The sequence below is a fragment of the Spea bombifrons genome, chromosome 8 (assembly GCF_027358695.1).
Source record: "Spea bombifrons isolate aSpeBom1 chromosome 8, aSpeBom1.2.pri, whole genome shotgun sequence".
Taxonomy (NCBI): domain Eukaryota; kingdom Metazoa; phylum Chordata; class Amphibia; order Anura; family Pelobatidae; genus Spea; species Spea bombifrons.
This window is the reverse complement of record NC_071094.1, coordinates 2,888,077-2,906,116: the sequence shown is the minus strand read 5'-3', so window position 1 is coordinate 2,906,116 and position 18,040 is coordinate 2,888,077. Positions and strand designations below refer to the sequence as shown.

The following is an 18,040-nucleotide window of genomic DNA, read 5'->3' as shown; positions in this document are numbered from 1 at the left end:
CTGTCTAGCTATAGAATATATATATTAAATTATGTAATTAAAGACATATTATAATAAATTCCTTTTTGTTTAGCTTTAAAAGCAAATTTTTTGGTTGTGTCTAAACTATTTTTCACTACTAATTTTTATGGTGAATGAGTAATTTCAGGTTTTATGGAAAGCAGGCCAGATTTCTCATTTTTCTATATATTATATATATCATTTATTACGTTGATAACAGAGATTTAATAATAATAATCTTCGTCCGCCTGTCACTATCCGAACCTTTGCTATAAGCGACTGCTCGATGTCTTTTTTTGTAACCATTATACTGTTTTGGGGTATTTCATCCCCAATCAAATACTTTATTTTGCACGTTTTCTATCATAAAGTACCTATTATAAATAACATTATACAGGGAACGTGACACGCAAGAATATGTGCAAAATTCTGTGTTTTCTCACACTTTTAGTATTTTTTTTATGCCTGGATCAATAACTTCAGACATTTTGGTGTATTTATTTTTTTCCGCTTTATTTGTCGTATTTCATGCTATTTTTGCTCGTTTCTGTGGATTTTGGAATAGCTTCGTGCCTGATCCAGCTTATTTTAGAATAGAATATTATTTTATTGATTAGAACCCGTATAATTGAAACAATCTGTTAGAATGTTCCGTGATCGAGCACTGATGTAAATATTTCATGCAATAAACCGATCAGCTGTTCTCTGTATCGTGGCTTTTTTTTGTTTGTTCGCCGGTGTATTTGGTTTTGAGGTTTTTAATTTTAAATGTAACATTTTGAACGCTGAGGTGGGTGGCAGTCTGTGGCAGATCCAGCATTTTCTAATTCATTTCCTTTCCTGAAGTTTTCGCGTTTCTCCATCCTGACAAAGACTTCCCCGACCAATCAGCAACTTAGGGGAGAAATTACTAAAAGGGGAGGGGTAATCATGCAAACAGGAAGTTGAGATGGATGATCCCATGGGACACACAAAGGTAGGGGTGTTTTTATTTTTAACTCAATTTATTCAGTGTACGGAGATGTAGAATTTGGGAAGATCCAAGTGTAAGTTGCCTTTAAGAGTGACCATGGCTTACTAAAAATAGCCCGGGTGGGTCCAAGTGACATCACAAAGGGGAGAAACAATTTTGGAACATTGAAATCACAAAAAATTCCCAGACTTTTTTTGCACGTATCCAACATTTATTTTTATTATGTTCTTTTTGAAAATAATATACAATGTATTTCCACCAGAACCATTTAAAATATTTCCTTAAAAAATTCTTATTGTACCATTTTTTTTTTATATATTTTGTTTTGTTTTCAACACTTAAAGTAACAAAATGAGTTAAAAATATTTAAAACCGATCAGCGGCAAAAGGATGATCCATCCTGATTGCCAATCGGTTATCTTAATTTGGTTGCGATAAATATTTTTATGGCCCGTAGAAATTGTTCCCCATCTTCATCTAGCCAAAAAAAAAAAGCCAATTGCCTCCTGGAAAAGATCCATCACATATAATATGATGGTTTATTTATGGTAATTATGGGGGGGGGGGTAGGCTTAATTAAGAGGTAACGACACAATATTTGCAAAAAATGTAGAATTTTAGAAAGAGATGAATAAAAAAAAAAAAAAAAAAATCAGTGACCTATTTTTTAATGAAGTTGTCTCCCAAAAAAGTTTAATCGTATCAAAACGTATTAAATATATACAGAAATTAAACCTCAGAGTTCCAAAGTGAATACATTAATATAATATATACGTATATTTTACAACTTAAAGGCAATGCGGTAGGAAATATCTGCCCCGGATAAAAAAAAATTATAGATGAAAGAAGAAGTTCAATAAAGTTCTTCTGGGAGGCCGGTGAAATTGACTTAAATAACAGAGAAAATATATTTACATGTTTCAAAAGATTTTTGTTGGTTTTCCCCCCCTTTTACGATTCTGTTTTGTTGGAATGGTATGGTCCAAAGCTGGAGAATTACAGCTGCCAGATCTGCATTAAATCCGCAGATATTTAAAAATTTACAGGGAAAAAAAGCAAATCACCCCCTAAAATATTTTGAGACGATTAGATGGCGCCTCCTTTTTTTTTTTTTTGCAGAGAAAAACTTTTAATCACCGAACGCTACAAGGTCTATTATTTTAGTTGGTGGGTTGGCAACAGCTTGGTTTTCAGTGCCGTCACCGGTGAGGTAATTGGTGAATTGGAAAAACCATCGTTCAGGGTCATCCTTTGCCCCGTTTAACATCTGGAATCGTGTTTTTGGCGTCAATCAAAGCTCGTTTTTGCAAGAACCTAAAAGAGACAAAAAGTTTGATAAACTACTGAACAAATTGGTATAAATTCAACACCAGATTACGGACTTCCTAGAAACAGACGTTACTAATAAAGTTATATAAATAATATATGTAAATATATAAAATAATAGAAATGATAAATATATAAAATATATAATATATGTCAATAAATAACATAATATAAAAAAATATATATATATAATATATGTAAATACCGGTATCTAAAATATATAATATATGTAAATATATAAAATATATAATATATGTCAATAAATAACATAATATAAAAATATATGTAAATATATAAAATATATAATATATGTAAATATAAATATATAAAATAATATATATCATATATATAATATGTAAATATATAATATATGTAAATATAATTACATAAAATAATACAAATAATATATGTAAATAAATATATATATATATAACTATATTATATATAAAAAAAATATCTCTCTATCTATCTATATATATATATATATATATATATATATATATATATATATATATATAATAAAACTTATATACAATGCTCCCAAGTATGTAAAACAGCAGGAGCACCTAAGTGCTATCAGGGCCGGACTAGGGATGATTAAGTGGCCCTGGCACTTTAAGGCCAACAGCCACCGAATTATGTAAGTGTGGCCCTACCGCCCGACATGAAGTGGGGTATTAAGTTACTGGAATTCAAAATTCCCATTAAAAAAAACCCCAAAATATTTCTGTAAGCCGCGGTGTTAAAAATGTGGTAACTTAATATCTGATGTCTGGGCTGAATTATCCCACCCGTTTACAGATACATTTCCAACAATAAACAGCATTCCGAGAAAAATTCCCCTAAAGGGCTGCGCAAGAGCTAACGCTTAATCCATCTCCCTGGGGTGTATCAGGGGTCGGGGGGGGGCTTCGTATTTTAAAGGCATAAGTCGGACGGTCGGTCTGTTTATTGCAGTCATAAATTTTAAATAAACCATTAAGTCCGGGTTGCAAATTAATCTAGAGTTTTTAGGGCTTCCTGAACATTCTGCAGCAATTAACCCCCACGTCCTGTTACAGCATCGCAGGATAGAGCGTTACGCGCTTAACCCTGTAGCTCCTAGGTGGAGGGAAGTTTTACTTTACTGAGAGGGTGGTGGATGAGTGGAAAAGCCTCCCGGCAGAAGTGGTAGAGGGTAATACAGTGAGGGGATTTAAACATGCGCGGGATAGACATACGGCTCCTGAATCTAAGATTGGAGATCCAGGAGAGAATGAGACGGGATTCCAACGCATACTCACAGGTCTCCAGCCGTTCCTCCAAGAAGGAGATCTGTTCGCTGAGAGAATCGATCCGCTCCAGCTGTTGGATCGAGTGCGTCAGGAAAGCTACGGCGTCTGAGCCGTCCGAGGGGCCGGAACCGGACAGAGCATGAAAAGGAGCCAGTACCATCTGCAGCTTCTATACGGAGAAGACGCAGGATGTTATCGGGTCGCTGCATTAATTTATAAAGCCATTTCCTGCTGTTTTTATACACATTATTGTGACTTTTAGGGCTGAAGAACCCTGCGATCCCCTCATACCCAGCAAACATTCTGACCTCCAAGAAAAGAGGGGCATCAGGGGAGGAAAGAGGGGCATCAGGGGAGGAAAGAAGGAGATCAGTGCTTTAGGGCCCAAAGAAGGACTGGCCAAACTGAACAGGGACACTTAGAAGGTATGACACAGTTTGGCTAGATTTACCTGCTCCAATATCTCGACCTTGTTCCGGAGCTCTTCGATTTCTTTGCTTGTTGTATCAGGAACAGCTAGTTAACGAGTAAAAGAAGTTATAACTCTGATCGACAGGAATAACTAAAAACGTCATCGTCATAACTAATAAAAATAAGTAAAAAATATCTAAAAATTAAACAAAAATTAAAAAGCTTTCAGCTTTAAGTTTAAATGATCTAAGTTACTTTGTTACCCAATAATTTGCTTTTTCAGAAAAAAAAGTAATTGTGGCGTCTCGGTCGGTAGAATCTGCGTCTGCGCATTATTACTCACGGTACGAGTTTGATGTGTCACAGCGCGTACCAAAAGTAATAATGAACAGCCGCCGACATCGCAGGTCGTTCTTCGGGGGACGGCGCTCTGACATCATAATAAAGTAAAAGTCCATTTCTGATACTGGCAGCAACGAAACATGACGGAAAATACAACACTGCGCTAAAAAAATATCTGAATATTAAAGCTGCTGTTCCACCTACGCTACCATCCAAAAATTGGGGGGGCACTTGGAAATTTCCTTTTTTCCATTAAAATGACATAAAATGGATCAGAAATCCAGCGCAGACGGGATTAATGATGTAAATGACTATTGTAGCTGGAAATTTAATGAAATCTCTTCATAAGCGTAAAGAGGCCCTTTATCACCCCCATCACTCCTGTGTTCCAACGGCCCTTTATCACTCCCATCACTCCTGTGCTCCAATGGCCCTTTATCACTCCCATCACTCCTGTGTTCCAATGGCCCTTTATCACTCCCATCACTCCTGTGTTCCAATGGCCCTTTATCACTCCCATCACTCCTGTGTTCCAATGGCCCTTTACCACTCCCATCACTCCTGTGTTCCAATGGCCCTTTATCACTCCCATCACTCCTGTGTTCCAATGGCCCTTTATCACTCCCATCACTCCTGTGTTCCAATGGCCCTTTACCACTCCCATCACTCCTGGGTTCCAATGGCCCTTTACCACTCCCATCACTCCTGTGTTCCAATGGCCCTTTATCACTCCCATCACTCCTGTGTTCCAATGGCCCTTTATCACTCCCATCACTCCTGTGTTCCAATGGCCCTTTACCACTCCCATCACTCCTGGGTTCCAATGGCTCTTTATCACTCCCATCACTCCTGTGTTCCAATGGCATGCTGTGTTCGCTGATCCAAGTTTAAGTTTAAAAGGATAATTGATGGTTAGAAACCCTTTTTGTAATTATGTTACAGCCAGAAATGTCCTTGTTTTCCATGAAAACAGCCGAGTGACCCCAAACTTTTGAGCGGAGGCGTACGGAATTTAACACTGAATGTCCCGCTAATAATTATTTAATTACATAAAACTATGCGTCATCCCTAATTTTTCAGGGAATGATTAATTATTATGTGATCCACACGCAGACACTGATGGGTCGTTGTGAATAAGCCTCTGAGGTTACTGTATCCTCCTCCTCCTGCCACCAGGGGGCGCCAGCACTATATATACGGCCGTTACCTGACGCATTCGCCGGTGGTTGCGTCTCCGGGGGCAGCTCTGTTGGGTTTTCCACTTTGAAACAACTCCTTCCGTCCTCCGAGAGGGTAAATCCTTCCAGGCACTGGCACCGGAAGCTCCCGGGGGTATTAATGCATGCTTGGGAGCACCGATGGCTTCCGCCCTCGCACTCCTCGACATCTGAAATAAGACGTTACGACAGATCAGCTCGGGTGGCCTGTCCCAGACCGGACGTCTTATTGACTAAGGTGACTTGGGACAAGAGGAACGCGCTCCGAGACATTAACGACAGACCCCGGGGCGATGTCACTGTATACAGGCACGTGAAGGGTTAATATAAAGATGGAGTCTCGCTATTGTTTTCCCGTTACGTTTTTTTGACACTCGCGTTGTTGTTTTTGTCACAAACGCTGTCTTAAAATAATAAGATGTTTAAAAAAAAATAAAAGTCTCGTACCCGTCTGGCATTGGAGTCCGGTCCAACCGGCAGGACACCGGCACTTGTTTAATCCGGTGCAAACCCCTCCGTTTTGGCAAAGTAACCGGCATGACGCTAGGAGAAAAAGAAATCATGTTTGGTGGCATCTTCATATTATATTTTCCGATATGGAACCAAAATGTAAAAAGTTTTACTTTGCTGAGAGGGTGGTGGATAAGTGGAGCAGCCTCCCAGCAGAGGTGGTAGAGAGTAATACAGTGAGGGGATTTAAACATGCGTGGGATAGACACCCGGCTCCTGAATGTAAGACGAGACCAACGACTGATTAAGGTCACGTTTACAGCCTCATGTCTTCCGGCGGCTGTCATTTTTATGAGGGTCTTCACTCTATAATCACCGCCTTCTGGTTTCCTCAAACATCAAAGCTTTTTGCTGCCCAACCATTACTAAAAACAATTATACGACCCTTTCATTGGGCCTGGAGCATGCGGGACGGGAGTTTGGTCTAAGGGGTTAACAGGCCGAAAACCGGAGGTAATTTTATTCTTGACTTTAAATCAGTTTTCATTGGGAATACAGAGCAGGGTAAGAATGTAACAAAGAAACGTCTCTATAGATAAGAGCCATTGTGCGATTGTGATAACTTACTTCACCTAATTCTACGGATATCCTAACCAATCGTGGCTTCCTTGACTAGGCTGGAAAGCTGTTCCGGGCATCCACTACTCTTTCAGTAAAACGGTATTCTCACAAATGACCTTCCCGCTGTTACATTGTAACAGTCCGTGTTTCTATGAGCTACAAATAACTCAAATTTCCTGTTGCCCCATAAAAAGCATTCTTCCTGAATTTTGGCTCAGCATCTGCTTTGGGGGTCCGGGTGTTAATTTCTTGTTAGGATTCCTCTCTGTTGTAAAACACTTTGTTTATTTATATGACAAGTTTATGGATGGGGAAGTCATTTAAAGGGTAATTATTAGCCCAAAACAGTAAATGTGGGAAATGTTCAAATATAATGTATTTACCTGCAATTCTCTTACCCAGCTGTAGAGGGCACCAGAGAGACTGAACCTCTATATATATATATACGGTATGTATATATAATATTCTTTATGGGAGTTTTAGGGGAAGGATTTTTTCCCCAATTATTTGTGTTTTTTAGAATATATTTTTTTATTGCTGCTGTGAATAATTGTATTTATTTTATTTTATTTTTTTATTAAAAAAATATCCCCCCCCTATTTCTGAGCAGAGATGATTGCTACCTTTATTGCAGCCGTGGGCAGCAAGAATAAACCGAGGAAGATGTTTTCTTAGAGACTTGCCGGTAGGAAATTCTGTACGTTGTCCTGAAATACAAACGATGAATAATGTAACTTAATGCATCCCAAAAATGCATAAAAAAAATAAAGTTAAATTATATTTTTCGTTGTTTTTTTTGTTTTTTATGTAAAAAACGTTACCAACCTGTAGGTACTGCAGAGCTTGTGCCCCTCGCACAGCGTCATCAGCGGCCGGTAAACGGGCTGCACGAACGATTGCGTTACGGACACCGTCCTGTCCTGGCCGGGGTACGAGCAAATCCTACGACTAAGAGAAAAAAAAAAAGAAAGTGTAAAAATCAAACTATAACATGAAAGAGTTAAAAAAAAAATGGATAATGCATAATGGGTATTTTTTTTTATTCATATTTTAAATGAACTCAAAAAAGACAGCGCTCCAGTAATTATAAAAAAATATATAAAAATCTTTAATAAATACATATATAAAATATATATCAACAAATAAAATTAACCCCTTAAGGACAAGGGGCGGTTCCTAAACCCATTGAATACAATGTATTTTCAGCCCGTACATGTACGGGCTTTGTCATTAAGGGGTTAAGAGATAGATATGCTATATCTCAGCAACAATAGTGACTTCCTATACCACAATGGGTTAAAAAAATTACAATAGTTTAAATGAAATTATATATATATATCTACCATATACAGTGATTTACAGTTTATATTTTAAAGACGTTACAGTAAGTATTGCAAGGGAGGAATGAGGGACAGAAGGAGTTGGGGTGGAAAGAAGGACTGTCCAAAGCGAATAGGGGCACTTAGGAGGTACGGCGCAGCTCCTCTGTACCATCATGTCATAGCATGTGTTACGTGTCTTTAGTCAGCGCTAGAGAATCTACTAGTTTCACATAAATAAATGTAATGTTATGCAACGGGAATCCTAATTGGATTTTTTTTATTTATTATTATTTTTAATTTTTTTTTTAAATTAAGAGCTAAAATTTAATTCTTTTTGTTTCTCCGTCTCACTAAAAATATACTTGAAAAAAAAATGATAAAAAAAATAAAAATTGGGAAGAATACATGAAATCCTATAATACATGAAACGCTCACGCTCTCCAATCAAATCCTTCCTTTATAAGGTTAATACGCCCTGACAGCCAATGAGTATGGGACGCTTGAGGTCATTTGGGCAAAAAAAACCCCAAACAGACATGATACATAATAGTAACACTTAACCCCTGCACTGCCAGGCAGAGGGTATTAACGCCACGCAGCCGTATCCCCCATGGCCCCTCCCTTACGGGCTTTTACTGAGCCGCTGATTGCGGGGAATCAGTGTGAAATTTGCAGTAATTATTGCGCTCGTTACAGATCTCGATACGGAATTATCTAACCTTCCACGGAAATAATCCCCGATGAGCCGATCCGTATCGCAAATTACAGTCTTTTATTCATTGCTGCGGCTCTTTTTTCTCCCCCTATCTTTTGAGTTTTGACTCGGACTTTTTATGATTTCAGAATGGTGTTTTTTTTTCACGATCCAAGAGGGTCAGTTTTGTTCTTATGGGTGTGGTTAGAGGTGTGGTTGGGGCGGGGCTACTGGTGTAACTGAGTGGGCCATTTAGAAGAAGAATTTATAAAGCCGTTCCCTGCTGTTTCTATACACATTATCGGGGCTTTTAGGGCTGTAGAACCCTGCGATCCCCTCATACCCAGCAAACATTCTGACCTCCTAGAAAAGAGGGGCATCAGGGGAGGAAAAAGGGGCATCAGGGGAGGAGAGAGGGGCACAGAGATTTTGGGAGACTGAACCGTCTAAAAGGGAAACTTGGGAAGTGCATCTCCTTTCCTGATGTTCTAGAATGAATGTTCCGGAAGCCGGGGGAACAGGCGATCAGGAAGTAAAGGATTTGTTTTGCCAGACTTTGGGTTATTTCGAGGTAAATATTTCCGTTAACATTGATCCCCTCTGCCAGGAGCCCCCCGAGCCTCCTCTTTTATAGAGCAAATACCGGGAGATGTCTGTGATTATTAACCTCTGCGCCACGGGAAGCTCCCGGTGGAAAGAGAAGCTTTTTTCAGGTCAGAGACATCTTCCTGAACCGGTCCGATAAACGCAGGACGTTTTCCATTTAATTTCACGTCCCGTTATATTCGATTTCCCAGATGCTTATTAAAAGGGAGTAGAGCCCCGCATTATGCATTTTTTAAGCACCTCTGGCCCCCAGGAGCTGGTCATCCGAGAGCAGTTGGTCTCGTCTTAGATTCAGGAGCCGTATGTCTATCCCATGCATGTCTAATCCCCTCACTGTATTACCTTCTACCACCTCTGCTGGGAGGCTGCTCCACTTATCTACCACCCTCTCAGTAAAGTCAAACTTCCATCTCAGCCTCTGGTTCTAACATTTCTCCTCCTTTGAAATCAACGTTCATTCTCAGAACGCGGGGTGGCAATGACCAGGGGCATGAAGAAGTACCCTTCCTTACCCCGTATGTATATAAGCGACCCCATTCCTGCGGGGTTCCCTGACGTGCGGGGGGGTATTACGTTCTGCCCCGTTGGGGGTAAGTTTGCTGTGTCCGTGACGTTTGATAAATCCTAAAAGTTCGGGAGGAATTTGGCTCCTGATGCCCCCCCCTTTCTTTAGTGAATAGCACGATTTTGGGGTGAATTTGGAAAGGTTTGGGGGGCTTATTTTTTGATAATCAGAGTAATTTGGATATTAAAGCCCCTCTGGCCGCCTCCGCTGTGAGGCTGAACTTGGCCTCTTTGCCTGTTTCTCATTAAGAGGCTTTCTGAACGCGAGTCACACAAAGAACGAGCCGACTTACCCCGGGCGGTAGAAGTGATCGGTGCCGGACGCCCCGAGGAGAAGGGCAAATCCCGCCAACCAACAGCTGACTCCCCACATTGTCTGCCCCGGCTCGGCGCCCCCGCTGTGACGGATCGCCTCTGCTCTCCCCCCCGTCCAGCTCCTGTACAGAAGTCCGTCGAGGAATTCCCTGCAACACAAAAGCGCATAAAGCCTGTTAAATTCAGCCGTATCCCTCCTCCAAGTGGTCTGTCGGAGACCCCCAGACTAATCCCCTTATCCTGCCTGCAGCGTCGGGGCGTAAAATACCAGCAGAAACACAAATTCATTCATTTATTTTTAATACATTATTAATTATTATTATAGCACCAACATAATCCGCAGCGCAGTACAACCTCATTGGGTCCCAGCCCTCAGAACACAATCAGCATCCCAAATCTATCTAGCGCTGGGCTAGCATACAAGCCGAGCCGGCTGAGGTTCATAGGCGTTGTCAGTTCAGCATCCTGTTGGGTAGCCCTGATTCTAGCATGGAACAGTCTCCAAGCAGAGATGGTTGGGTTGCTGAGACAATATCCACCCCAGAGACGTTAGGGCAGGCTGTATCATATGACAGACACGAAGGGGTTAAAATTTGAATCTCTCCCAGTTAAGGGCCACGACCATTATTTCCCAATATTTAGTCTTTAGCTGACGTTTTTTTGGGGCGTAATGTCACATGGGCTCTCGAGACCTCAGAGGTCTCTTCTACAAATGGAATGGGAAACTAAGGAGTTGGCCCATGGCAATGAAAGGGTTACGGAGAACTCATAGTCATTGCAGACACATTGTCTCATTGGTTTCCATGGGAACTGCTCCGAAGCAAAAAAAATAAGAATTACTGGCTCAGCATCATTCAGACTGGAGAACCAGGGCTGTCCAAACCGGCCCTTCCCGGGCTCTCAGGACAGGTGGAGTCGTAACTAAACAGGGAAGGAAGATTCTGAAACTTTTCAAGGGGGGTTATTATTAGTTATTGATGTATATAGCGCCATCATATTCCGCAGCGCTGTACAAATTTAAAATAAATTCCCAAATAACACGGCCTTCCCGCTGAGAATAAAAACGTCTCATAAACTCATATATCTCCAAATACCGTGACAAATAACCCGGGAATCCGATAATATTTATGGGTTAATGAAACATTTATTCAACAAATAAACAAGAACAAGAAACTGTTACAAAACGTAACAAACCAAAACATCTATATTCCTACAGAGGGTTGGGTTTCATACATAATGTATCTGGCATCTGGGTGATATATAGCACAGTATATATAGAGTAGAGTATTATATGAAGTATCATATAGTGTAGTATATAGAATATTAGATTGAGTAGTATATATAGAGAGTATTATATAGAGTAATATATAGAGTATTATATATATAGAGAGAGAGTAGTATATAGAATAGTATATAGAATAGTATATAGAGTAGTATATATTTATCTATAGAGAGAGTATTACATGTAGTATACAGAGTAGTATATATAGAGAGTATTATATAGAGAGTATTATATATAGAGAGTATTATATAGAGATAGTATTATATAGAGAGAGTATTATATAGAGAGTATTATATGTAGTATGTGGAGTAGCAGAGAGGAGAGAGTTATATAGAGTAGTATATAGAGTATTATATATATAGAGTAGTATATAGAGTATTATATAGAGTAGTATATATATATAGAGAGAGAGAGTATTATATGTAGTATATAGAGTACTATATATAGAGAGTATTACATGTAGTATATAGAGTAGTAGTAGAGAGAGAGAGTTATACAGAGTATCCTTGCGCTCCACTAGATGGAGATCTGTACAGATAGTAAAACTATTAGAAAACAAGTGAATTGGGAAATAATTACTGAAAATTAATGAAAAATATATATATTGTCCTGAAAACAACTTGCAAAACCAAAATCCCAGACCAGGGAGGCCACATCAGTCCCTCCTTTAAAATGCATCACCCCAGACTGAGCCACAGGGGTGCAAAGAGTTAACCCATTCCCTGCCAAGGCTGAAGGCACAGCATGCAATAGGGACAGTCATTAAAAAAAGCGACAAAGTGAGGGGGTTAATTAACCCATTGCATGCTGGAGGGAGGGGAAAAACAATATTGACACTGTGGCACCCACAGGGTTAAAGACTACATGCATTGGTAAATTTTGGCGAATTTGGTTAATTTCACGTCGTTTACTCACTTTTATTCCAAGGGAAGAGGGGGGTCTGGGTTTTATACACCTTATATGATGAAGCTTCTAATTCCTTGGCTAAAAAAAACAAGATTTTGGTGCCTCTGGTTCAAAAATGTATTTTTTTTTTATAAGATAAAATAATTTCCTCGGATTCTTCCGTCAGTTATTTGAGACACAGAAGTCTCCCTGCGGACGGTGAATGCCTCGTAGAATAAGCCAAAAAAATACACCAGCACTCAGCAAAGGACAAGGTGGGGGGGTAAAGGGTCCCCTCCCCCAACATGCCTTCAGGAAAGCCCCCCCTCCCATTGGACGCAGGGGTAGGATTTCCATAGCATCTCATAGATGGGTTACCACCTGACGCACACCCCCTTTAAAGACTGGGGGGGGTTGATTCTTAAACTGGGGGTCTGTTATCTGTCCGTGACGCTCTTTAGATGTTTAAAGAGACCCCCTAAGTACCGTTGATCCAAGTCAAGGACCAGGTGATTACTTAAACGGAGAACAGATCTCTCCCGGGCTTGGGCTCAGGATCTAAAATAGTCATTTTTTTTGGGCAGGAATTCTGCATTTTAGGAGATTCTCGTTATTACTCGAAGTCGTCCGAGAAAACAGATCCGGCGGCCGGTTCTGGTGTTAGCACGGCAAGGGTTAAAAGCCGCAGAATCCTTGGAGACTAACCTTTTAGGTGCAAGTCGGCGCATGCGCCTTTGGAAGACATTAAAAGTCATAAAAGAGTGAAAATGATGCATTATTGTCATTAATAAAATTTTATGTAATTAATACAATTTAAAAAAAAATATATATTTTACATTTTGTATTTAATTTCGTATATTTTAGCTTCTTTGCAATGTTGCCGTAGAAACATAAAATCAGTCCTTAGTCTCGTCTTAGATTCAAGAGCCGTATGTCTATCCCATGCATGTTTAATACCCTCACTGTATTACCTTCTACCACTTCCGCCGGGAGGCTGTTCCACTGATCTACCACCCTCTCGGTAAACCTGAATTTCAGTAAATTAATAAGACGGTGAGCTCTGTCTGCCTTCAATGCACTTTTACTAACGGAGGGAAGGTTAGCAGTTTTATCCTTTCGTGTAAAGTGGATTTTATTGCAGCTTTTAAGACGACGTAAAAAAAAAAAGTACCGTTTTCTGTTTACATTCCAGAAAACTCGCTTATTTTAACTCAGGCCTTCTCATGAGAAACTGGCAGATTAATAAAAGGATTTACGTGCGCGGATTAAGCACAACCGCGGGTGAGATTGAGCAGTAGCCATATGAAAAAAACATTCGCCGGCTGCCTGCTCACCGAAGACCACAGCTGCTGCACCACCTCTTAGGAGGAAACCGGCCACGGCCTTAATAGGGCCTTAAAACTAGAGCTAAAAAGAGTTTTTCTTTAAAAAAAACTTGTAGTATTCAAGCAGATATGTACAGCTGCAACCATGCTGCACCAGAAGCCGAGGCCGGCTGGGCGTAATGGGAGTAGCAGATCATTAAAAGACCACCGCAGTTAAATATCACTCTAAGTGTTTATGGGGGGGGGGGGTCGCTTTCACTAATAACAACCTCCACGTTCTAATTAAGAAATGTTTTGCTTCTTCTTAAAAGGGACCCTCATTCATTCCGCGCGCTCGTACGCCCCCCCCCCTCTCATTACCCCCTGGATGATTGAAATGCAGCTGCCTGCCCCCAAAATACCAAGGAATGGGGGGGAATAACGGCGTGAAACAATAACATATACACAGTGCGCACATCAAAGGGCAGATTAACCTTTTGAAAGAGAGCGAGAAAAATGCAACCTCCATGGCATGGAAAGGGTTAACAACCCCCCGGACTGCATGAAACGTCTTTTGAGTAAAGACTCAAACCTTAATCAGTCGTTGGTCTCGTCTTAGATTCAGGAGCCGTATGTCTATCCCATGCATGTTTAATCCCCTCGCTGTATTACCCTCTACCACTTCTGCTGGGAGGCTGTTCCACTTATCCACCACCCTCTCAGTAAAATAAGACACGCCAAAAACCTTGCATCAATGGGGAATATTGGGAATTATTCGAATTATACTTAAAGCCGGTGAAATAAATGTCACATGTAATAGACGTCTTTTCTGACGCGTCGACGGGAATTACGCTCTGTAGAACATTGATGGTGGATAATCAGGACCAGATTCCGGAACGTTCACCTACAATCACAACCCGCCGGCGTCTGTCTCTTTTTATTGCTATAAAACGCACTTACTTTTATATTCCCTGGAATCCGTCAGCCGTCCACAGAAGACCCACGACCCTCACGTAACTAGACGAGAAGAGGAAAAAATGGGTTAAAAAAATAATAAGAAGAAGAATAAAAAAATAAATAACAAAAAAATGATTTTATCAAGAGAGATTTGGAATTATTTTTTGGAAAAATCTACATCTTTAGTAGATTAAAAAAGAAAAGTCAATCTTTGTTAAATTGATACAAATGTTAATAATTTTTAATGTTTTTAAACAAAAAGAAGCATTAATACAAACCTTAGTCCTGATGCCCCTGCCACTGAATGGGTTAATAATAGATCTAGAAATCTAGACTCGGTTTGTCCTCATAATAACCTTGAATGTAATTACATTTACTCAAAAGTGACATTTTTTTCCAGTGGATATTTTAGTTTTTCTTAATATTCCATTCCCAGAGCTGAACCGTGGCTCTAGCGATGCCCGTTTATAGCGGGCGTCATAGAAACAGATTTTTTTCCCCCCTTATCTCTGAGAAAATAGTTCCAAAGCAATTTTTTTCCAATTTCTAAAAAAAAATTCAGACTGCTGGCTGAGATTCGTAACTTTTTTACCCGCCCCGGCTATAAAATCGATGCCATCTATCTGGTGACCAAAGGCGCTAATTGAAAATCCTATAGGTTACTCCCAAACGCTTACGTACAAATAGGATAAAATAACCCCAATTTTTAGCAGACAGTCTCGTTTTTTTTTTTCAATGTATGGATTCAATTAAGAAAAGCACTTTAGATAAATGGCATTCAGATGTTCCCCGTTGGCAAGATACGAAAAAGTTGGCCGGGAAGAAAAATGAAAATAATAAAATGTAAAAAAAAAAAAAAAAAAAAAGACTTAAATTTTTAAATTATTTTAAATTTCTTTTTTTAAATTCTCCTGGAGACCAATAAATTCCCTGCTAAAATTCTTTGCTCGAATTACTAAAAAAATATATCTTTTGAAATAAGAATATTCATTTTTAAAATACATAAAAAGCGTTTTGTAAAAAAAAATTTTTTGTTAATTTTTGTAACAATTTTTTTTTTTTTTTTTTGTAACAAAAATTTTTGTTACCCCGGAAAGTTTTCAGAAATTGTACAAGGGAGGAAAAATGTTCGAAATATCTTTGGGGGGGTACAGAGGTATACCTATATTTAATGAAAGCCTAATTGCCGTGGAAACGATCCGCATTGTACATTTATTGCGAGTAGATCCAACAAGACGTTGCGTAGATCGAGAACCACTAAAAGATCTAGATGTTACAATGTAAAGAACCCCTGAAAAGCTCTAAAATAAAGTCGTGAAAATAATTTTATGTGGTTGTCGGCCAGTGGACCATAAATAAAAAGTTGCTCTCTAGAGTGGGAGAAGTTAGAAAGTTCTGGAAGAGTCTAGAATTCACCGAGAAGAAAGGCGCCTACATTCTGACCTGGAATCTAGAACAAGGAGAAGAGAGCAGTAGTCGTCTGATGATAAGGATAAGAGAAAATGTTATATTCATACGATAAGAATGGAGGGGGTATTACCTGTCGGGAAAGCCGAGTGGATCTCAAACTTCCACCCCGGTGGTTTCCATGATGGCTGCGTCTTGCTGGATGGGGTCAATAACCCCTGGTGAAGGACCAACCACCCCATCGTCTCAATGCAGAATCGAGCGGAGATGTCTCCTTCTTGGACCCTTCTTCTTGCTCTGTCTTGAGCGACCCCGGTGCTGCTATAAAGCCCTAGCTGTGTTACTTGAAATGTCCGAAGGGATGCTTTTATGCTCCTCTTCCTGTATAAATCAGGACTGGGTTGGACAATCCGAGAGAGGAAATCCTGTATGTGTTTCGGGCTGATAAAGACTTTTGTTAGAACAAACACTTGAAGCTTGCACACACAGGACAAGGGCCTAATGAGATTGCAGTCAGCACCCAACTCCTAAAAACACCGTATGTTTTGGGGGGTAGGGTTAGGTCACCTTTCCACAGCGCACACTTCCATGTTTGTGTTAGGATTCAGACGTCAAAGAGGAAATGGTCCATAAAGACCAAAGTCAATGAGAATGCCCCATCATCAAAGTCAATCCTAGATGTAGAGTTGGGACGTCCACCAAGCTAGATTAAAAAAGTCATAGAGGTTATCATACGATACCCACCGGTTCATTAATACATTAACACGCGCGGGATAGACATACGGCTCCCAGAAGACGAGACCAACGGCTGATTAAGGTTTGAGTCTTCACCACGGATAGGCAAAGTATCAACGGTTTCCGTGGCAAGGTTGGTGAAGGTCCATAGAACATCATTAAATTGTCCACCATAGACCCCAGCAATTGTCCACCATGAGCACCTGGCAGGCACCTACAGCAGGAAAAACGGGCGACTAGACGGGCCGAATGGGGCCGAACTTCCGGCAAGTTTTATGTCGACAACTGTGCTCTGGACAGGGTTTACCTGGAAATTAAAACTTACTACAGAACAATGCCTTTAAGAGGAACAGCGCCATAAAGCAATCAGCACATGGTGGTTTGGAGCCAGGGGGCGGGACTTATAGATCACATGACAACCTGCAATGGTGACCCCCAGGTTTGTAGATAAGAGATTTTTCTTAACATTTTGTCATCATGCATTATTGGGTACCCTTTTCTTCAATGGAAGAAATTCCCCCATTAACCATTTGTGGCGGGGGGGGGGCGTTCAGGGGGCAAATCCTTAAATTTGGTTCTAAATTCGTCGGAAGGTAACAGAACTTTCCGTAGAAATGCCAAATCAAGATACCACGCGGCAACGACCCGCCAGCGTTCAGTCTTGCAGCCATCTAGACACTCACCATATCTGTGCCAGATGCCAAAAAATACCCCCATGGCCATAATTTGCCCCCCTTTACCTCTTCAGTGTATTAACGCACAGGCCCTTCTATTCATCTCTTCAGCCTCACGCCCCGCATCCTGGTTTATTTTTATAGCCGATTACAACATACGAGAAACATTTCCCCATCTTTTCCTCGTTTTCTTAATGAACTCTTGGCCGGTTCACATGGGGTCTAAAAAAAAAGAGGAAAAAAAAGAGAAACGTTTGCGTGTTCTGTGTCACGAAAGTCCCGGCATAGGAAATCATACCGAGAAACGCAATGGGATTCTAGTTAACTATCAGAGAGTGGCGGGTAAGCGGAACAGCCTCCCAGCAGACGTGGTAGAGGGTACTGCAGTGATACAGAAGGTGATCGAGATCGTCATGGAAAACTCGATCCATACATTCAGAGGAATGTGATCCAAAGGCTCTGCAAGACATAAGGGGCAACACTAGGCTCTGCCGGACCTAAGGGGGCTACACAAGGCTCTGCTTGGTATAAGGGGGGCAACGCAAGGCTCTAAAAGGTCATTGCCATAAAGTAAAACGTAAAACAAAAGACAAGGAATCCTGCTCATTGAATAACATTTTTTAGGGGTTGGCTATCCCCCCCCCCAAATAGGCCCTGCCCCTGATGAGTAGCAGAATGATC

At 40.4% G+C, this 18,040-nt stretch overlaps 1 protein-coding gene across 1 annotated transcript; it reads right to left on the bottom strand.

Annotated features, from left to right (window-relative positions):
- Positions 1-2,074: 2,074 nt before the first annotated feature.
- EGFL7 (EGF like domain multiple 7) lies at positions 2,075-16,292 on the bottom strand. The gene is given in 11 exon segments (XM_053472672.1): positions 2,075-2,287; positions 3,583-3,742; positions 4,025-4,089; positions 5,534-5,713; positions 5,991-6,086; positions 7,238-7,253; positions 7,255-7,321; positions 7,440-7,562; positions 10,094-10,264; positions 14,547-14,603; positions 16,084-16,292. Coding segments are annotated over 9 exon segments (810 nt in total). The 5' UTR covers positions 10,174-10,264; positions 14,547-14,603; positions 16,084-16,292; the 3' UTR covers positions 2,075-2,264.
- Positions 16,293-18,040: the final 1,748 nt, after the last annotated feature.